We start from the raw sequence: 23,346 nt of genomic DNA on the forward strand, positions 1-23,346 counted from the left end.
TAAGGGGGGAGAGAGAGAGAGAGAGAGAGAGAGAGAGAGAGAGAGAGGTGAACTGTGGAGAGAGAGATGTAACAATGCTCAAAGAGGGACAAATTGCATGACTCAATGATTGTGATTAGATTGAAGTGATCACCAAGTACAATGCCTTTTAGTAGGTTTGGAACCTTATCTTTTGACTCAACACAATCAACTAGATAAGTGACACGTGGCACACTTATCTTATCTCTCTATAAGAGAGTGTTGACACTCATTAACATAACCGTTTTAGGGGCCGGTCACACATACACACAAACGGGTACACAAACAGGTGTTCACACAGGATGATTACACACATGAGGCTGAGAAATACCCAACAATCTTTTCCTTGGTTTAGTTGCTTCTTGGTTAGCTCCATGCTTTTCTTGGCAGTTGGACAGCCCCTGGCTCTTCCTCTTGTGGGGACTCCACGGCAGCCACCCATCCACCTTGTCCAAGACTTCTCTCTGCTTTAAATTCTCTGAAGCAAACCTCATATGCCTTGTCACTTCAGTGGCTTCACTAGAAAGCCAGACCTTTGTATGCAAGCTCGTCAGCAGCAGACCGGCCTGAGGCTAGTTCGGAGACCACCTACAAACTGCCCTAGTGGATGCGCAGGGAGGCATCATTGATATTGAGTTCCTCGGCAATGAATTATCTGGATTGAGTTTGATTCGGCCGCTCTAGCAAAGAAGACCTTATCGTCGAGTCTTGTTGCAGTATGCAGCATTTATGTGTACTTTGCATGGAGTAGGCACGGCTTCTCTCTTAACTCCAGTCCGTCAGCGGGTGCAACTGGCTTCTCGTTATCAGTTTGATTTGCCCAAGGAGTACCTCCAGCTTCTCCCAGTGATTGGGCACTCTATTGGTCAGGCTTTGGAGTCCCTCCGGACTGCAGCAGGGGCAATCATCGCAAGGTCAGCAACACTCCCCACACTTTGAGCTCATTGCTTCACTGGTTTTAGTCAGTTTGTGGAGATAGTGGCTCCTCTTAGAGTTTGTGTTGTCCTGCACCACCCCTGCCCTACCCCCAGGGCAACAGTCTTCTCCTTCCCTTTGAGTGGTGCGTGAGAGGTTTTGGGACAGCATCTCTTCAACAGCAGGATCAGGCGATTGGCTTCTCCAATCTGAATCCATTAGCCCGGCTTGGCTGCCTGCATGGAGGGAGTTGGCAGCCTTTGATGGAGGGATGCGAGAGTTTTACCTCTTATCTTTTTTCACATGAGCTTTACAAGTGAGAGGGGCAGGGCGTCTACAGATACCTCCACTGAGCGGAAGACCATGCTGGTGATGCCAATGAATGGGCCAACACCTAGTGGTCCCACTTGGCGGTCTTGCATTTGCCCTCACTTGGAGCACGTGGGGTCTTGGATGGACACTCCACCAAACCAGCACTCAAAACCTTGTGAGTTGAGGGAGAGCCTTCTAAAACACCTAGCCTCTTTCCCTAGCCATGCATATTGTCTTTTGGAATGTTCATGGCTTCGGTGGCCCATGTGACATACATAAGATAGTTCTTTGCAAGAAGTTACATCATGCCCTCATTGGGGTTGACCTCTATGTGCTCATGGTTCAGGAGCACCAGTTGATAGCGGGGTGGACCAGATGTTGTGGAAAGCTTCAACAGATTGCTCCCCTCCTCCTGAGCACTAGGAGGAAGTTGCGTTTTTGGAGTTTAGCACTCTTATTCTTTGCAGGCAGGGTGGCAGTGGTAAATCACTTCTTGTTGGGCCTTTTTGGAGATCTTGCACTGGTCAAGTTCAATACCTCAGCCGTAATCTTCCTTACGCATGAAGTGACGCAACGCGGGTTAAGGTGGCCGATGTTGTCATTGTTTTACCCCCTGGGCATCATTGATCTTGTAGTTCAGCGCAGTGCTTTGCTGGCCAAGCTCATAGTCTGCAACCTCTAGTTAGGTAGAGAGCTGTGGAAGAATTTTCTTCTAACCTGCATTATAGCCAGCAACCCCTCTGGGCAGAGGGTGCTTGGCCCTATGCCATCAGATAGATCTTCACACCCGCTTTACTCCGCAAACGTTGTTCCTCCATCGAGGACAAGTTTGTGGCTAGCCTTTTCAGCATTGGTTTTTCTGTCCACTCCGTGCTCTTAAAAAACACGCACCCCCCCCCCCACCCCCCCCCCCCCCCCCCCCCCCCCCCCGCGCCCGGAATGTAGCCTCCCTCTGAGAGTGGCCAGCCAGAGAGGGAGGTCCCCTATGCCTACCCCTCCCTTTCCTTTCCCATCTTTTTTCTTTGTTGTTGACCTTAGTACTTACATGATGGTTTCCTTTTTGAGGGCCACTGCCTATCTTTGTACATACTCTTTCTTTTCTACTAATGGAAGGAGCATCTTTTTTTTTTTTTGGGGGGGGGGGGGGGTGGGAAGGGACAGAATGCGACAATGCCTTCATCCTGGGAAGGGACAGAATGCGACTATGCCTTCATCCTCTACCCCTGTGTCTCAACTGACTAATCAGCCGAGCTTGTGGGACTGAGCCAAAGGGACCTCATGTGTCTTGTGCTTGGCTTCTTCAACAATGGATTTAAGTGTGAAATATGATCTCATGCAGAGTGGTCTCGCCGATAGTGTGCTTGGCGTGTGACTGGGACCCCATATTGCTCTGCCATATCAGTGATCACTCACATGTGCCTCTACTGCTGGTCCATATATCTGGGCTATGAGATTGTCAATCATGACGGTTCAGAAGTTCAGCGTATTCATTGGGTCCATTGCGGTGTGAATGGGTATCTTTGACCAGTTTTGGGGTAAACTATGGCAAATGGACTCATCAAAAAGATCGGCCAGGATTGGTGTAAGGTTCTCACAAACGGGGGTGGATAACTCTCATCATCATAAGGTCCTGCGATCTATTTCTTCCCATTTTTGAGTCTCTCGATAGGTTGAGTAAGTGACTTAGTAGTAGTTATAGAAAAGGAAAACTTGGTGGGTTGGGGTGTATCTGGGAGGCTTGTTGGATGCATTGTGACGGGGAAGGTTGATTTCCTTTCCTACCGTCAAAAGAGAGTATCAAGCAATTCTTGCTTTTTTCCTTTTTTTGGCAGAAAATTCTCATGTCTTCTTCTAACAAGATGTCTGGCTGGCATATGGATGATGAGATGACACAGGTTCCTCGTTCCTCATTCAGCACAAGGCCTTACATTCTTCATTTTACCAACCATTCGCCCATGTGTGTGTGTGTGTGTGTGTGGCTTTTTGGGGCTTTCCTGGTTGACTTGACTATGAAAGGGAAGCTTTGTTCGGCTGCAGAATGGAGTGTGCCATCATTAAGGGGGGGTCATTATGGCTGAGTTTGCCCTGCATCTCTGGAGGTTTGACAGAAACTCAGTACGAAGGGCTTTGTGTGAATATATGCTCTTATGTGTGTGTGTGTGTGTGTGGAGTGCGTGTGTGAGAGCATATCTTGATACAGAGTTCTACACCCACTATTGGGCACTGATGACGTTAGTGGGGATGTCGTAGTATCTAGTCCATACTAAGCATTATGGAGTTGATAGTTATATAGTCTTGTGGGTTGACTACCATGAGTATATAACATGCACAGTCTTAAAAGGTGAATTTGGGCATGTTCTTGGATTCATCTAGGTATATATATATTAAGGGGGGGCTTTCTTTGTGGGTGTGGGGAGGGTGTTAATTGGGGCAAGTAGAGTACAGGTTGATAATGTAATTTTTGCCCCCCCCCCCCCCCCCCCCCCCCCCCACACCCCGGCGCAAAAAAAAAAACCAAAAAAAAGGAAAGAAAGAAAGAAGAAGAAAAGTTCCTTCAATCAATCAAAAGAAAGCGTCTGCATGAATTAGATTACATCCCTTCAAGAGATGTTGAAGCAATGCAAAAAAACCTTCTCGTTAGAGGGATACAAAAAAAATGGAAAGGGAGATCCCTATCCGGTTGGCCGTTGGCGAGGGAGGTTACAATGGTATGGGAGGTGGAAAGAGCCACTCTAATGGCCTGTAATGCCAGATTTGTCCTGTCACGTGCACACTCTCCCGAGTGTGATGTGGATGTGCTTCTATTCATTGGCCACCTCAGAGGTCGAGTGGAGGTCGGACAGATAAAGCAAGCAAGGTGGTCTATTTGGTGCTTCAAATGCAACGAGACAAGAGTGGAAGAAAGCGTTTCAGGGGGGTCCAGTGGTGGGCACGCCAGCAGGAAGTTACTTATTGTCTCCCCAATGAAGAGGAAGAGAAAAGGAGCCAGGGGGCAATCCTAGTGCACCAAACGGGAGATAAGAAAAAGCTCCCCACGAGGACCTGGCTATGTGTCAAAGAGTAAAGGGCTGAGATGCCTCGCATGTAAAAGGCGGAGAAGCCCCATCCGCAGCATGGTGCCCTCCAAGAAACTCCCATCAAGGTGGTCGTAAGCCTTCTCAAAGTCAAGAAGAACCGTCATGACTCATATCCTCCTGCCGCGTGTGCCAAGGTGGTTGCCTCCCAAAGGCAAAGATGTTTCGCCTAGACCTTGTTCATGGCCCATTCTCAAAAAAAAAAAATGTCAGCTGATTTGAGTCCTAATTGATAAATTGTTTTTTAGTTCTACACTTTGTCGGATTCTACACTCCATCAGGTTTGCATCTTGCATGGATTCAACATTTTATGTTTGTTTCAGGGATCTTGTTGTTGCATCACCAGTAGAAGACTATTTTATTCACATAGATGAGCTTCCGATGCAAGAAAAGGTATCTAAATTTTCTATATTTGAAATGCACAATGCCGACAATGATGTTTTTTAGGCGAATGAGTCAATTAATCTAGGTAGTGGAATATGTGAAAGCAGGTGGAGGCTGAGAGGATGACAAGACCTTTGTTGGATGCCTTAGGTGATGAATATGATGTTCCTTGTCAAGGTATGCAGTAATATTTCAATTGGGTTATAGATCTACAAGATTGCACACAGCATCACTTGACTATTGAGGGCTTTTGCCTGTGGGGAAGAATTAACTCTAATTTAATTATACTTGAAACTTTGCGCTTGATAGAGTATTGTGGGTCTTAGTTGATGGGCGTCGAACAAAAACAGTGTTGGGTAGCTGAATGGTTTTGTAGACTTAGATTCTGGTTCTGTGTAATTTCATAGTTTCTGAATCTCTTATGCTTGTGTGGCAACAAAACCACCGTTTCTTGTTCTGTGCTGATTTGGATTCAGGGACAGCTTTTTTCCCTCTACAAAGCTGCTTCAATCATTCGTGCTCTCCAAACATCAAAGCTTTCAAGAGGGATGAAGTAAGTCTTTTCAATGAGAACTTTTTCACAAAAAATTCTTTTGTTTGTTTTAGCAGGATAGTGTGGCATGTGCGTGTACATGTGCGTGTGCATTTGCGTATGTCTGTGTGCACACACGCGTGTGTTACGTGTGTATGCAATCTAATTGTTTGTGATATTATTTCTCCAGGATGTAGGTTTTTCTTTATATGCAGAGTCTGATGGCTTTAAGTCATGTTTCAGGATAAAGATGGTCAGGCTGTGCTCCTTGCTACCAGGCCAATCAAAATTGGTGAGGAGGTAAGAACAGACCTTGTGTAAAATTTTAGAGTTATGGCAAGAAGATGCGGATCTCATTGTGTGCTTCTTTGTGCTCAAGTCTTTTTTCCTCTGCATTGAGATTGCAAGGAACATGCCTTCAGTAAGAAGCAGATGCGACTTTTAAGTGTATAACAGAACGGAAAAATTTACAACGGTAGGCTAAGAAAGAGGTCTGCAAAGAGGACTTTTTTCTGTACGAAAGGGCTTATTAGTGTTACCTTGACTGGGTCCGACGATCAGCCGTCATTCAAAACACATGTTGCCATGTGGCAAGGGCATGGCTGTTATAGGATTGGATTTTCTTAGGCTAGTTACGCGAATGTTCCTGCCCATCTAGGCCATCCATCAGGGATGGATGGGCAATCTTCTGGGGTGGGTAATTTCTGTTACCACCCTTAAACCTCAAAGTAATGATAAAAGAAGTATATTTTTGTTGCACTTAACCTTTTTCAGTGAGAGGGCTGAAACTCTTTCATTTAGGGAAGTGAAAGAGCCTCTCTGGTTTCCTTTTAGTTTCCCGCGTGTATGCATTCTCCCCTTTTTCCCCCCTCTTGCAAGTGCCTTCCATCTATTGGTTTCTTGTTGGCACTACCTGTGCAGTGTGATGTCCTCTCTCATATTCACTTTGTGGTTGGCTGGCCAAGCATGCTTGGTGAGAGGATATACTGCTTCAGCTTGACTGGAGAGAGTGCTTTCAGGCTTACTTCCAGGACCCGAGCACTAAGAGCTGACCAGCCTTGATGTATGGCACTTCCTTCTGGGGACAGATTTGGGGCAGATTGGAGGAGGATAGAGAGGTTACAGGTGATGTTCTTCTCCTGCATGATCAGGAGTAAGCTTTTGGTCCCCCATGAGATCCCTCCTCTGCAAGCTATCTGGAGGACTGAAATGCCAATCCGGGAAGGCGGGCACTGTCCAATTACGTAGATGAGAGATGTAAGTGATTGTGTGGAAAAGGGATCTGTCCAGTTATATAGATGAGAGATGTAAGTGATTGTTTGGGAAAGGGCATCCTGGACTAGGGGTGCACCAAACTCAGCTAGAATGACAGGGCAGGTCTTGGTGCTCCCAGGTGACTAGATGGTTTTAGACACATGGTTTACAGATGGATCAGACTCACTCCTCCCATTGATTAACTCTAGACTTCCCCTTCTTGGATCTCTCGCAGTAGCAGATCAACCACATCGTCAGTTTAGATCTGCAATGGCTTCACACGAGCCGGACATGGTTAACACCTCCAGAGCTTCCCACGAAGCTTGAGTTCTCTAGGGAGCACTTTTTGAGGATGGTTTCAAGAAAAAGAGGAAAGGAGATGATTGAGCTAACGTAGTTACTAGTTGTTCTTGCTTTTTGTCATACCTTAATGAAGGAGCTCTAATAACCTCTACATACTTTGCTCGACTTCATGTTTTTGCAAATATTTCTTTGTGGTTTATACATTGGCATGTAGATATATGTCGTCACCACGGGCAGCAGTATCATTGTATCTTATTGAGATGTTAGGTTTGTAATTGGTTTGTGGTTGCCATTTTTATCCCAGATTACGATATCATACATTGATGAGAATTCTCCATGGGAAGAGAGGAAGGCAATGCTTGAAGACTATGGCTTTATATGTAGCTGCTGCAAATGTCTCAGAGACAGTGAGAAAGCAGACCTTTAAGCACAGTATCACATCATGTCAATATTGGATCGACTTGCTCATTCAAATGATAATTAGACCTTTGAAGATACAAATGAGCAGGTTGGAGGTAAGGTCATCGATGCAGCCACATGTGAATTGGTAGAAATCAATCAAGCAATGTATGTTTGCTTTATATGTAGCTCCAAAAAGTTATAGCATCAATCAGCGGTTTAAGGGGTTTGCAAAGAGACGACTCTTCTCAACTACTTTCTCCAAGAACACATGGTGTGTAATTCAGATGAGGTGGAACTTTGAAGAATTTCTGTGCAAGCAAAATGCATGGCTTGAATCTCTCCGTAATGGGCACCCATACATTTAAGCTGTGCTCCACTCTTGTGCTTTCAAAGGAGGTTGTCATAGGATGAAGAAATGGCCCTAATGCAGTAATCAAAGGTTTTGTCCCTGGTTTTGGGATTGGATTTGATGCAGCAATAGGACTCAGAATAAGTATGTAATTCCAATCCAGTCGATTTGATTTCTAATGAATAACTAATTTGAGGAACGTGAGGCTACACATGATGAGGCCTTTTTGATTTATTGATTCATTGTACATGCAGAGCCCAGGTAGTACGCGGACCTGTTTTCATTTGCTAGGTAAGTCTTTTTTTGCTTGCATCTTTTATGACCTTATATGTACCATATTGGTCTTAGACCCATTGGGTCTTTAGTAGACCTTAATAAAACCTCTCTCTCTCTCTCTCTCTCTCTCTCTCTCTCTCTCTCTCTCAGACCATAAATACATGTTTAGAGCTGTTGTGGAAAAATTCCAAACAAAAGACAATGTTTATTGTTGTTTTGTGGACTGTTAGCATTTGACACAATACCCCATCCAAAACTGACTGATCGTCTGAAGGACTTGGGCTTTCACAAAGAGCTTATTTGGGTGATATATGAAATGTGTTGGGGAGAATGCAAAAAATGATAGGTTGGACTGTCAATATATGAAGTAATGTTTGGGTGAAGCCGGATGTCCTTTGTCTCTTTACACTATTCGGGCAGTAAGGAGCAATATATCATAGCAAAAGAGGGAATGGGTAGCCAACTGGCCGGGGCCATGGTCTTAATTCTATTGTATGCAGATGATGTGGTCTTGATGGCATGAACCAATAAAAAAGACCTATACGTGTTGCTTTATTGTTCTGTTCCTTTGTTGTTGACCCAAGAAGTGGAAGTGATAATGAGCCTTACTATAGGTGTTTGAATTAATACATATACTCAGATATGATGGCAATGAGATTGATATAACTATTTCTTACATAAACATCATTGAATTCAGTGGAGCAATGTTTTGTATGGGGCTTACAAGAGCTGCAAGTTTGTGCAAAGGATACACAGCTTGCAGGAGAGGGCAAAGGATATACAGCCCTTTCATGCTGGAAAATGCTGGAAAATGAAGAAATTCCAAAGCTTATATAGGAGGGAAGATGTCACTCTCTAAGGCTGTAAATGAGTAATATTTTGATGAGGGAACACAAGCAGCCAAGTAATTTCAAGTCTCTCACTCTATTTTTTGCAGTGTTCTTAATGGCTTTTTGTGTCTGAAAACTCACTACCATTCATCATAAAATGTAGTATGGTGTCAAAGCTTAGCTTAGTTCTTAGGTTAAGGGCTTCCATCTTCACTTGCCCTTCCAATGTGTTGAATCTAGCCTCTCTCAACATTATATTGTAAACTCACACTACCATTAAAATTTAGCGAGGTGTCAAATCTCAGCTTAGTTCTTAGGTTTAGGGTTTTCCATCTTCTCTTTCCCTTCCTATGTGTTGAATCTAGCCTCTCTCAACATTCTATTGTACTTTCCAAACAGCTTGTAGAACAAATGTACTTTTGTATAAGTTAAAATAAAGCTTTGAAAAATGTTGAAATTGGATATTAATCATAATATTTTTAAACTCTAAAAAACGTTTTGGATAAATAATTATCATGATTAATGAGATAAAGGCTTGCCAATAGTTGCTGTAATTTTTGGTGCCAAAAAGTTACTCTCAAAAAATTCAGTTCAAACATACTTGTATGTTTGAAGGATTTCATAAATTTCTTAGAAGTTTCTTTTGTAAAGTTGTAGCATACATTGTGTTTATTGGTCCATGAGTTTTGAGCATAAGAAAAGCTTGAGAAAGGAGATTTCATCTTTGCACCAAGAAGAAATTTAAATGCGAATTGCATGTTATCATGAAGTGGCACTTTGAAATCATCATGCAAGTCACTTGCAATAGATAGCTTGAATATCAATTCCTACAACTACTACATTGCCCTATAAGTAGAGATAGACCCACAAGTAATTGGAAATTGAAATCAAGGACATTATTTAAGTGGAAGAGATAAAATACAAACAATAAGTAATGATATTAAAAGTTTTGATCTTTGTGTGCGTGTGTGTGTGTGTGTGTGCGCGCACGCGTACATAAGAACCTACATTTGAGTGTACAACATGCAAGCATGGATCTGTCATAGTAATTATGCATGCTTATGCTATTAGTGTAAGCAATGTAGAAATTCTACACACACACACACACACACACACACACACACACACACACACACACATTATATTTTCATATGGTTGGAGGGTTGGCGTAGTCTCTCCAAAACTTGAAATGTGTCCTTTCTTGGCCATTATTTCTTGAAAGCTTTTGAGTTTTAGCATCTTGCAAATCTTTGAGTTTTAAAACTTGAAAATCTTATTATGCACTTTGTCAAAGCTGTAAGCACCATGTTATTGAGTGTATAGCAACATGCAAGCATGGATCTTACAAGAGCACATCATAGTGCTTGTGCATGTTTGAGCCATTAGTGTAAAAGATATGTAAAAATTTTGCACTATTGTGAATACTTATATTAACAATATATACACATAAATTAACCATATTTTCATATGGATGGAGAACTGGCACACTATCTCTGAAAAATTCAAGACCAAATGTGCCCTTTCTTGGGAATGTAAGTCTTTTTTTAAAACTTGAATCTGAAAAGCTTAATATCTTTATGGAATATTAATATGTACACACACACATGTATGTAATATATATATATGTGTGTGTATATGTATATGTATATATGCATGTGTGTGTCTGTAGAAGAGATAGATAGATAGAAGTGAAAAACACACACAATTACACACATACATATATGTACACACACACACACACACACACACATATGCATGTATGTGTATATGTGTTATACACGCACACACACACACACACATACATACACACACACACACACACACACACACACACATAAACACGTGTATGTGTATGTGTGTACACATATACATATATGTACACACACATATATATAAATGTGTATATATATATGTGTGTGTGTGTGTGTGTGTGTGTGTGCACACACACACACACACACACACACACACACAGATATGTATGTATAAACATGTGTATATACGTGTGTCAAAAAAGAAGTGTATGTATACACACACACACACACACACACACACACATATCTCTTGTATCTGTCTCTTACATCCTTCATCCCTCTCTACTGCCTTGATTGGAGGGGTTAGATATTAGTTGTGGATGCCCCTCTCTCTACCTAGCCTAGCCGCTTTGCTGACATTGAACCGGGCATTTAGTTTGCATCATTTACCTCCATGTGTGGAAGCTAGTGCAACCGTTTATGACAATAGCTAGTAGCATGTTTGCTCCAGTCAACATTGTAGTCAAAACCCCAAGAGTAGCAACCAGTAACCACAACACATCGCTTGCTCCAGTCGACTGCTCTAGTGACACCAAGCTCCACCTGTAAAATGCATCGAGTAAAAATATGCATCAGTTGGTTAAAGTGGATGGGTTGTGATCCAAGGTAATGGGTTCCATCCATGGTTGCCTACATTGCATGGTGTAACTCTTTAACCTGTAGGTGTGTGTGTGTTTGTAAAAGAGTATGCTGGGACCCTCATGTAATAAAATCGCCCAACTTAAAAAAAAATAAGTGAGTAACCTTACATCAAAAAAAGCAAGCGAGTAACCTTGTCTCTAAGTTTTTTTTAAAAATTTAAGAGGAGGTTCGCATGAGTAAGCTTTCTAGATTGGACCTACTTGTTGGATGAAATCATACGGTTGAAAGAGTAGATTTGAAAACTTGAAGATTGTGTTGCAACCTTGGAAAAAAAGCCCACTATAGATAGCCAAAATGCAGAGCAGCTTATTGCTAAAGTAAAGGAAGAGGTGAAGGAAGAACTAAAGGATGTGAAGGAATAAAGTAAGGGAAAATTTTCAAGAGACACTTGGTAACATACAAGCAATGGTTGGAATTGAAATCAAAATTTTCAAGGGAGAGTTGCTCATATGGTTGCAACCGAAATGGAAAGAACACAAACTAAGGGAGTAAGTGGTGCAATCATGTTGGAGGATTACTAAAAAAGTGGTCTTGTACTTGAATTTCAGTTGTATTAATTCTCTCTTATGCATAATTTATAGCAACAGTTTAGGACTCGTGTGTGTTGTGTATGTGTGATTCCAAGACCGTTCTACATTTGGTATCAAAGCCTAGGGAACATGCAATTTTTTTTCTTCACTGGCACTCGTGTGCCTTGACTGCTTTGATAGGGTAAAGTGCTTAGATTCTAAGAGTGCACTAGTTTGGGTTTGGGAAAGTGAATATTTGGGTTCTCTTCATTGTACATGGGTTAATTGGGATATATTGTCCCACCAAATGCTTACCTCATCATACAGGGTTGAAGTACAACGTTAAAATTCCTCACTTGATCCTTGATCACTTGATATTTGTCATGGATTCACAACTCACTGATTTGCTTCTTAGCATGAAGGCATCCATGGACATGTAGGCAGCTAAAATGGAGGATATATCTGCATGTCTCAACAGGATGGAGTCGTCACCTTGAGCACCTAGTTTTCCGGATCTAGAATCTACAAGGGCCTATGCTTCGGAGCAAGTATTCGACGATTCCAAGGATGAAGTGGCAACACTTTCAAAGGAGGATATCTCCCTCCTTTGGATGCACGCAAGGATGCAGTGGATGAGCTTCGCTTTCAATCTGACAGTCATGATTCTTGTTGGGTATTTGGAGCCTCGTGTGTGTGTGTGTATCTCATGTATGAGTCATCTTATGTGTGTGTATGCCTATAAAAGCATTGTACATGATAAGCTTCAACATATCAATCAAATCCCTATCATTGAGTCCTGCAAATACTCTCTCTCTTGAGCTTTGTTCTCTCTCTTCTCCCTATCTCTCTTCTATGGCTTACCATCAAATGGTATTAGAGCTAGCTTTCCCATATGCCTGTGTCTAACCTCGTCTCCCGACCTCCAACCGAACCGCCATAAAACCGACCACCCGTTAGCAGTGCCCCTACCCGTTTGCACCAACCACCCGTTAGCACTGTCCCTACCCGTTCGCACCACCGCTGGCGGGGCTGGGTGGACTGGGGGGCAAAGACCCGGCGGCTGAGCCGCCCAAGGGCGGGGCACAGCACCGCCGTGCCTTTTTTTCGGCCTGCACCTCTTCGCTTTTGCGCGCCTTCTTTGCCCTCCTTATGCAGCTTCTTCGCGCGCTGTTCCCACTTGCTCTTCGCACGTGCCTCCTTGTGCTATGTTACACCTGTGCCTTCCACCCACAGCTCCATGTCAAAGTCTACCATAGCTGCTCTTTGGAGCCTGACACCTTCCACTCTAAGAGATACCTATAGTAGCCTTCCCTCTAGGCCATCATCACTAGCCTTTGAGATGCCTTTACTTCAACATCATGGCACTATCACTGGCAATAATCGACATATTTTTTGGCGTCGCGTTTCCTACCTTGTAAACCAAGATGCAACTCTTGCTTATGCGAGAGGGAGTATAGGAGATAGTCTTTGGAGATTTGATTGACAAATGCATGAAAGTGCAAGAAAGCATTTCACGACGTGAAACACATCTACATTTCATGGCATGAGACCCTACCCACCTTAGCGTCATAAATCTCGGGATTGCCTTTTTAAAGGTAGTGCATCTTATCCTGATACGACTGACACAAGGAAACTGAAGAAATCTTATCTCGTGAAATGGACCCATTTCACGACGTGAAACGTATATGCATTTCACGATATGAAATACATCTACCATCTCACGACGTGAGACAGGTCGAGTTCACAGATTAAAGGATTGTCAGATCAGGGGGCAAGAGAGAGTCATAAGTGCACTATAGTAATCTCCCCGACTTAGGTTACTGCAAATCTAGCTTGAAATTGCAAGGTGTGAAACACAAGCTATTCACGACGTGAGAACCAGTTCATGGTGTGAAACCCATTTCATGACATGAAACATGAGTCTGACAGCCAATCGAGCATAAAAATTGGAGTAGTGAGAGGGCCTGCTAAGCTATTTTCTCATGCACTTGAGATCATGAAAACGTATGGGAGGCGACCCTACCCTTGACGATAGTGCATCTAATTACCCAGGATCTTCCTACCAGAAACCAGAAAAGTGTTGGTTCAGGTCGCTTTTTGGCGAGCACTTAATTGAGTGTTGTAGCTTGGAGAAATCTGACCACTGTAGAAACTAGTAGCAAAGAATCCATAGAAGAAGCAAATAAGGTTCTCTGAACTGGGAGAGGAAGGGAAACCCGCTTCTCCTGTGAAATCCAACGGAATATTTGATATAGCCAGGGGATTTCATAATAGAAGATGAAGCTCAATCTGTGGATAAGGGTCCATCAACGAGCAGACATGGTCCAAAACTGGACTTAACAACACCTATAGCCCTAGCGTCTGGCCCAAGGAACACTAACACCTTGAGACTTAGTGGAATTACTCCTAGGGTTAGGCGAGACAAGGAGAATACTGCCAAGACAGGTGAAATCTTCTTCCCCACATTTGAGGCAGTGGAGGTTGACATGAAGATGGCTGAAGAAGCAGAGCGTCAATTGCGACTTCTGAGCTTAAAAAGGCAAGAGCTCGATAAGCGTAGAATGAGGGCGGAACGAAGGAAATTTACTTCTATTACGTGGAAAGGAAGCAGAAACATCTAGGGATGCCACAAATAACATGGGGATTGGAATGACAAAAGGAGGGATACTAAAAATAGAACCCATAAATGAGGAAACCAAGGCTGAGGAAGACCTCGGAATGCATGAAGAAGTAGATGATCAACCTAGGGCATCTACAGGAAGAGGATCGGCTCTACACACGGGAGGAGATAAATGAAACGATCAATAATACCACATTCTTGCAGAGCATGGAACTCTTAATTCAACAAAGGTGGGTTGAGGCCACTAATGATGAGCTAGGTGATGAGGAATTACCTGGACCCAACAATAGACCCAGATTAGATAGAAGGACCTATGCATAGGGAGAGGACGAGGTATAGGTAGGGGGGATAGCTCCTCAAAGGCCAATACCCACGCAGATCTAAATATACGGCCATAAGGGCAGATTTGTTGAATATGGCCTTGAAAATGGGCAGAGGCATGGTTAGGGAATTGGGCACTGCCCTTGAATCCAAACTGTCTCCGATGAAGCCGGACATCATTTCAAAACTCATACAAAAGTTCTCAGGAGAGAGATGGGGACCCAATCCAATACCTAGAGATCTTTGAGTCAACATGTGAAACTTGTGGGCCAGTGAATGATGTGACCATGATACATGCCTTTTCTCTAACTCTAGAAGGGAAGGCCCACCAATGGTATCGAACCTTAAAGCCTAAGGACACAATCAATTTCCTTCGGCTTAAGAATGCGTTTATACCAAGCTTTGCTTGAAGTGGTGATAGGTGGAGTCCTATGGCGGCTTAACTCCATGGTTTAACTCCATAACATCAAGTAGAAAGAAAATGAATCCATGAGGCATTATGTTTTCCAACTCAAGCACCTTAACTCAAGATGCAAATTGAGGGAAAGGCTAACTGATGATCAGCTATTGCCCTGTTTCCGAAGAGGAGTACGAGATCATAAGATGCATAATTATTTGGTGTTAGCCAGATTGACTACTCTAGATACTTACTGCCTATAAGTTGGCTATTGAGTATGAAGATAACATGCTTGAGTTACCGAACTAGAAGATGCCAAGGCAGCTTTGGTAGTCACGAGTCTCTAGTCATTAAGACGTGGGACCTAAAAACAAGCAAGTTAGCAACATGGCAGTTGAAGAACTGAGTACTGCCATCTTGGAGAAGTTAAAAACCAGGGATGAGAGGAAAGCATCAGCAGAATGCCCATCTCTACCCCTTGGGCACGGCAGAGTGAATTTGGTGCTCAATCTGTAGTTAAAATCATACAAGCATTGAATGTCCTCACCTAAGACTAAGACAGTTGCTCTATTGTGCTCATTGTCAAAGACTAGGGAACCATGATATTGCCATGTGAAAATACTTAAGGATCCAACCTTTAACACAATTTCTAGCACCCAGAGCGCCATTAGCTTTACCAGCACCACCAATGTAGCCCAATGTGGCTGCAGGGCAACCAAATGCGTTCTATTTACTGAGACAAATGTTCAGGATGAACGAGGTGATGCCATTACCGTCACTTGTTCTACCACCACAGCCACCACATGCCAAGATCAACCAGGTGTTGATTGAAGACCTTGGAAGATGGAGAACTGATGCACAAAGTAGAAGTGAATAACGACTACTACGAGGAACCAAACTGAGATCACACCAAAGTATTATTTCCTACAAAATAGCAAGCAAGTTTTAGTGTTTCAGACCATGGTATAGTGGAAGGGAAAAGACATAAACTCGACTATGAGAAGAGGACCCGTACAATGTTTTCATTATAATGGACCTCATTGAGTATCAGAGTGTCCTTTGAAAAATGTAGCTAATACTCGTCAATCTCAGTTGATAGTGGCACTGACCCACACCATGCTAACTCTTTCCTGTGTCAAGTGTGGAGTTGATCATCTGATCAACGAATGCCCTTATTGCATCATTAATGGTAACGCTTCTACATCTAGCCATGTAACCATTAGGGCTATAAGTGTGCAGCCTAGAAATATCACTCTAGTAAATGTCTTGACGCGCACATAAGCCAAACACGTGGACAAAAGGATAAACCCAAAAGGTGTTACAACTTCTAAGGCTGGAAGAAGGAGAAGAGCAAAAAAGGTGGGGAAGGGTGACACCTTAACATTAACCCATTCCTAGGGTTAACAAGAGCTAATATCATTATCTTATATTAAGGAGTCAAGGTAGATACACCAAAAGGTCATACATTCAAGATATGAAGCAATGGTGTCCAAATCTACAACTTGGATGAGCGCCCTGTAAATGGTCTTATGAAATACGTATTGTGTGGTAGAAAGTTAGGATGAAGTCCCAAGTGATGTACTTCATGGATATATTATGAGAGTAGTCCCAAGTGATGTACTTCATGGATATATTATGAGAGTAGTCAGTGTAATAGTAATAGGCCTATTATGATCCTAAAGTGCCCGACTGGCCACACTTTAAGTGAGTGTGAACACTTATGGCCATGTATATAAGTGAATATCTCTCATAATATAAAGGACTCTCCCGATTGTGGGCCTAACACTTGGCTGGTTCGTGTGAGGTCCACGATCGTGGGCCTCCCACGTTCTAGCCATGTGTAAGGCCCACGATGGTGGACCTCCCACATGATCGTGGATGTAGACCTCCCACGTGGGAGGCCCACTAGTGGGCCTCACACGTGGCTGCCACATGGACTGCACGGTGGCGCAATCCATGTGGGCACCATGCCAGGCACACGTGGCGCCAATTAGTTGGCACCACATGTGCCGTGCCCCGGCCATGTGGCACACTATAGTGTGCCACGTGATCGTCAAAGTCCACGTGGAGCCTTCGCTCACCACGTGGTCTGGCTAGTACACATGGCCACGCCATGTGTAATGCCCATGCTGCTCGGGCATTACACGTGGCCAGTCCATGTGGACTGCCACGTGCACTAAGCAATCCACGTGGACTGCTTAGTCCATGTGGCAAAGCCACGTGTAATGCTTATGCTCGGGCATTATGCATGGCCAGTCCATATGGATTGGCCACGTGGACTGGCCAGTCCACGTGGTGACGCTGCGTGTAACGCCCACATGCGGGCATTACATGCACTGCGATGGCCTCGTGGCCTTTGCTGTGTGTGTGGCGCCACGTATGTGGCTGGCCATGCAGGCCAGCCGCGTGGCCATGTAGGCCCACATTGCATGGCCAACTGTGCAATGGCTATTAAGCCGTTGCACACGCTGTTGAGGGCTTACAAAAGCCCTCAACAGGCCCTCGCCTCCCCCCCTCTCGCCTCTCTCTCACTCCCCCCCCTCTCACCTAGCTCTCGCTCCCCCCCTCTCGCCTCTCTCTCACGCCCCTCCCCTCTTGCCTCCCTCTCGCTCTCCTCCTCTCGCCTTCTCCTCTTGCCTCTCCTCCTCTCGCCTTCTCCTCTTGCCTCTCTCTTCCCTTCTTGTCTCCCCCCTCACTTGCCCTCTCTCTCTCTCCCTTCTTGTCTCCCCCCTCACTTGCCCTCTCTCTCTCTCCCTCACTCCCACTCTCTCGCTCGCCTTCCTCTTTCCCTCGCTCCCCTCTCTCTCTTAACCCTTCAACAACCGCCGTCTCAACAAGCGCACCGGCACTAGTGAGAAGCAGTCTCAACAAGCACGCCTCAACGGTTGGAACGCCCTCAAGCAATAACGGTCCTCACTTGTCCTTAACGTCGAAGGAAGAGTTCTCGATCATGAAAGTTCTCCAGGTAGACTTCATATCGATAGAATAGCAATTCCAATAGCATCATATGTAATTGGAATAAAAAATTAATGTAGTTTAAATACTAATTTAAGATAATTGCATCACATGTTGAATGACAAAAGACTAATTTAAGAAGTATTGATGGTAACATGGATGCGTATTCAAGACAAAATGCCTCCACGGACTCGTCTGCAAATGAAAGGGTTCACCTGATCATAAGATGAGATCATTCTCTCGCAAGATGTGGACTGTGCGCTTTTGCCGCACAGGTCGTAGCTGGGGACTTGCCAGACACCGTATGCGAGCCACGAATGGCTACAAGCATACAACCAGGGAAGGAAGCTCAAACAGAATGCCAAAGGGTGTGTCACTCACCGCTTAACTGCTGCCTTGAAGGATTCCCGCGTCGCAACCGTGAAGGAGGAGCCGCCGTCGCCGCTCTACCGCCTCTCCGCCGCCTCGCCGTGCCGCTACACAGTGCGCTCGATCGCTCTCTCACTCTCTCTCTCTCTCACACACGCAGGAGAAGGAAAACAAGGAGATAAGGCAAGAGCACTCTTCTATTCACAACACATGAGAATGAGGATTTTAGGGTTACATTTGACTCATATAGGTGACTTGGCCGTTCACACTTGGGCGCCCATACATGGCCGGCCGACCCTAACCCTTATCCTACTGATATCCAAGGTGCGCCTCTCATCGACGATCACCCAATCCCTTCATCCTTAACATATGGTGCCGACAAGCCCGGCCCATGACTCAGAATATTTAAATTAATGACGTAAAATATAGTACGTCGCCATGTCCGCCATGGGTTAACATGCCCCCCTTCCTGATGTAGATTCCGTCCTCGGAAGCTATGGTATGGTAAGCTCAAGAGGGTTGTTGTGGTAGACCGTCTGCAAAACAGGGAAGTAGAGTGAAGGTATGCTAGAATTCAAAAGATATAAAGTGTATAAATTCAAGCATGTGAGACCACAATGGATGTTGCTATGAGAACTTAGTTTAAAAGTCACATGAGTGAGCTAGTGTAGCAAATTAATAGGAGTTTAAAATTATTGAAAGGAATTCAAGAGTTAGCAAGGTGTCACAGGTTAATCAAGGTTTATAACTGGCCTAAGTCAAGGAAAATAACCAAGCTTAATAAATAAACAGATGACCACACTGTGTCTACTCTAAGAACAAGTTAATACCACACGTCTAGGGACACAAGAAACATCACAGTTACAGGAGCCTTTTGCCTCTTTTTTTTTTTTTTTTTAATGCACGTGACAAATTTTACACACAATGGCGACCTTCCTAAGGCAAAACTAACATCGATCCTGGTACCATGTTTAACACAAGGCATTATCCAGGAATCTATTAGCTCACTTTAGGCAAGGCTACCCCCTACCAACCAAGGCATCGGTCTGGAGTAGAATACTCCTCGCCTACCAAGTATCAATAAGGCGATAGGCCAACATTAAAGCACACTAACCCTTGTATTGCCATTTATTGTAGGCTTTTTTTTTTTAATCTATTTCTTTTGATCTTTGCTCCTGAACTAAAATGTGTTCTTACATCCTTTCGACAAGGGGTAAAAGCTATGTCCTAGAGGTCAACACACACATGGCCAGGTGTCAAACATTAAGATGGTTTGACCCTAGACCTAAGACAATCGTATTCCAAGGTTAACTAAAGACATCATGCTGCCTAGGAATATTTCCAATAAAGTTAAGCTCATTAATGTTTTACACTAGCATGCAAGCAACTTCAAAAACTAAGTAGTACAATGACAATTTCCATGTGGTCATGCCGTATAGTTTATGAAATTAATTGAACAGAAAAAACGAAAGAGAGTGGGTATGGAAGAATTACACCTGAAATTGGAGATCTCCTTGATTTGATGAGACAGCTTGCAATGTGATGTAGATATATTTTGATGATCGTTGCGGCAGTCTCAAGATATGGAAGCGAACCCACCTCAAACTTTTTAACCTGTACAATCAACTAACAAGCACTATACCTCGAGAGGCACATCAGTGTGAAAATTTCAAGACTCGTTTAAGGAATCTAAACTAGAAAAAACTTGAAAACACTAACCTACCTACCAATCACCACACTACTACTGAGAATACGGTAAGAGGATGTTGTAGAGTCCTGGCTCTAGTCCTAAGGCTAAGCCTCTATCCGCATCATCCAAACAAATAAAGTCAACCTCAGTAGTGCCATGAGTTTCATCCGTCCATTCATCATTGTTAGATATTTCCTTTTCATTTTCCCATCCACATAAACTCATCAAGAATATAACCATGCGAGGATAGTCATCTTGTGGAAAAGGAAAGCATTGGGCTATCGGGGATATTTCCTCTACGGAGTAGGGGTCAGTCATGGTCAATAGGCGAATTAGCCATTCTAATTCTTCAACATTTTCCTCTCTGGCCAGTACATCTATATGATCCCATTCAGTTTCAATAACAGGATAGCACATGTGAAATATCTGAGAAAGGTACAGATGATACCTCTCATCAAAGGCGGGAGTGGATGAAGTGTATGATGATCGTGCATCTCCCATATCTGCAAACACAGATATAGCATCAGTAGGTTTGTGAGACAGGTCAATCTAGTTCTTGATTGTATACAGATATTTATCCTCTTTTTGTGCTCTTGCTCTTTTTACTATTTTTTGTTTTTCTTTTCTTTGTTTTTGTTTTTTTATTTTTATTTTTTAAAAATGTATGAAGCTATATATATACATCCCCTTGAATTTGGCAATTACATGGTCAGGGGAGAAGGTTAAGGAGGAAGCATTAGAATGTCGAGCATGAGTACATGCTCCCCCTTTCCTTGGGTAGATCATATTATTTGCAATGATGTTGCAGCCTCTTGGAACCAATTTGTCCAGCGGGTCATAGGTTGTGATGTGGGCAGATAGCTTTTTATGACCCTTGTGGCCACATCCAATTGTAGAGATGGTAGTGTACGCTCCCATTGACGAATGGAGGAAATGGTTTCCGACGATACTATTACAAGGGGAGACGTAGACTCATCAGTTTTTTGTTGGGTGTTGACAAGAGTAGGTGTAGAGCATGTAGAAACTTCTATATCAGCGTGTGCCTGGCATGAGGAGCTAGAAGCTTCATGTGGCTCCCCCCTTCCTGAGCTAGGTGGTAATGATCGATATCGTTTGGGAATCCAAACTAACTCTGGAAGAAGTGGTGTGGAGCACTCTGTTACCTTTCCCTTACCACGATCTTGAATTATCGTTGGGGTGGCAACAATTGGTTTGCAAGGTTTTATAGGTGATGTAGAGGGATTCAGCTTATGTTTAGGGACCCAAATCTGGTCATTTCCCTCATAGTACCCTTGGGCTACTAATAATTTTTTAGGGATCCATCGCGATGTTACATTGCCCTTTCTCGGGTGGGCAGCTGCTTTCCTTTTACGAGGCTTCTTGGTGGCTGAACGAGATTGAGCAGGGAAAGTAGCTGTTAACGAAGCTTTGGGGACCCATTTGTATGTACTCTTTGGCATAGTAAGCGAAGCTTTATGGACCGCCTTGCCTGTTTCCACTCTTGGCGTTGAAGCGTTAGAGGGGTGGCCAACAATCGAAGATGGTTTTGCCACTGGACTTTGTGATTTTTCATTATCTAATATTTGAGTGGATGACTTAGGTGCGGGATTTTGAGCGGTCAGACCTAGTGTTGGTTCTTGCGTTGTGACTTGTCTGGTTGCCCAATCGATATTGCACTTGGTGGCCATCATCCATTTACGCCCTAAGATTACAGTCCCTTCCATGGTACCAGCAGGCATAACCAAAAAGCTTTGAATTATGGTTCCCTTGTCATAAGCAACCGGAGTGTGCAGAATTCCTGAGACAGGGGTTTTCTTCTTGCTGATTCCTTGAACTTGGATAGAACTCTTGGATAAAGGTGGTTTTCCCAGTTGACACCACACGCCATATGATAGCAAATTGTGTTGAGCTCCTGTATCCAATAATGCATTATACAGCACCTCCCCGTAAGGACTCTGTAACTCAATTGGGTATCTTAGAGGTGGGTCAGATTCCAATGCATCCTCCTCTGCTTCCTCGAAAAATACTTGCGTAATTCCCAAGTTGGCTTCTCGTTGTCTCCTAGCACGCTGTTGACGTTCTTTGGCTTCGACTCTTGCTTGTATCTTTTTAAGCTCAGCCTGTTCTTTAGCTGCCTTCTTTTGATGGATTGCGTGTAACTCCTCCTGGCTCAGGGGGTCATAGTATCGTTTGAATTTACTCCCATTAAGGAATCCAATGGTTTCAACTCCGTCGAGAGTCTCCACTCTGATGGTACCTTGCGGTGTAATTTCACATACTCTATATGGTCCCTTACCAGCATATTTGAGCTTCTTCTTTTCGTTTCGCACTCCATACATCAGGACTTTATCCCCAACCTTGATGTCCTTGTCCTTTAGATGGCGATCAAACCATTTTTTCCTCCTATCCTTCTCCACAAGGGCATTGTATACAGCCAATTGTCTTTCTTCATTTAGCCGCTCAAGGATATACAAACGTTCTGCTAAGGGATTACCATCCCAACCCTCTTGAGTAGCAACACGAATACTTGGAATGACAAATTCCCACGGCATGACTGCTTCTTGGCCATATACCATTTTGAATGGTGTACAATTAATAGCCACTTTGTACGCAGTACGATAGGCCCATAAAGCTGTCGTAAGCTTTAGATCCCAATCCGTGCGATGAGCTTCAACTGTCTTTGTCAAAACAGAGATTAAAGTCTTGTTGGTACTCTCGGCTTGGCCATTCGCTTGCGGATAATAAGGAGTAGATTTGTGATGGGATATCATGAAATTTGTTGTGAGCTTCTTAATCACGTCATTTATAAAATGCGTTCCATTGTCGCTCACAAGTTCAAAAGGACAACCGAAGCGTGTGATTATATTTTCAAAGAGGAACTTGGCTGTTGTCCTCGCATCTGCCTTACGTGTCGCTTTCGCTTCAGCCCATTTGGTCATATAGTCAGTGGCCACAATAATATAGCGAGATTGTGTGTTTCGGGCCGCTGGGCTAATTGGACCTACAAAGTCTAAACCCCACTTTTCAAATGGTTGGTTTACTTTGATTGGATGTAGAGGCATCTGATCTTTCCTCTGGGGTTTCTTATATCGTTGGCATTCATCGCAACCCTTCACAAAGAGTGATGCATCTTGGAACATAGTGGGCCACCAATACCCTGATTGTAAGATCTTTCGCGCAGTTAAGTCTCCTGAGAAGTGACCACCGGCTACACCCATATGTGCCTCTTGCAAAATGTATAGATACTCATCTTCTCGGGCACAACGCCTAAGAACGTCATCCTTTCCTCTTTTATAAAGAGTCCCGGCTATCAGGCAATAGGGTTCGCATTCTTTGATCAGCTTTCGAGCTAGATCTTTACGAAGCTCCTTGGGTGGAAAGCC

At 43.7% G+C, this 23,346-nt stretch overlaps 1 protein-coding gene across 3 annotated transcripts in view; it reads left to right on the plus strand.

Annotated features, from left to right (window-relative positions):
• Nucleotides 1–7,941, plus strand: part of ATXR2 (histone-lysine N-methyltransferase ATXR2) — a 76,577-nt gene extending 68,636 nt beyond the window's left edge. For 2 of the 3 annotated variants that reach the window (XR_015264581.1, XR_015264582.1), the window contains exons 11-16: nucleotides 4,643–4,712; nucleotides 4,811–4,880; nucleotides 5,180–5,256; nucleotides 5,479–5,535; nucleotides 7,097–7,687; nucleotides 7,798–7,941. Coding sequence is in view for 1 of the 3 variants with exons in the window: in XM_086789807.1 (XP_086645933.1) it covers nucleotides 4,643–4,712; nucleotides 4,811–4,880; nucleotides 5,180–5,256; nucleotides 5,479–5,535; nucleotides 7,097–7,219 (397 nt within the window). In the remaining 2 variants the exon portion in view is untranslated. Of the gene's footprint in view, nucleotides 1–4,642; nucleotides 4,713–4,810; nucleotides 4,881–5,179; nucleotides 5,257–5,478; nucleotides 5,536–7,096 lie in introns of all 3 variants that reach the window. The other variant, XM_086789807.1, reaches the window with a different exon arrangement.
• The last annotated feature ends 15,405 nt before the right edge of the window (nucleotides 7,942–23,346 follow it).

This window comes from Cibotium barometz, chromosome 4 (genome assembly GCF_041138505.1).
Source record: "Cibotium barometz isolate CiBa-2024 chromosome 4, ASM4113850v1, whole genome shotgun sequence".
Taxonomy (NCBI): domain Eukaryota; kingdom Viridiplantae; phylum Streptophyta; class Polypodiopsida; order Cyatheales; family Cibotiaceae; genus Cibotium; species Cibotium barometz.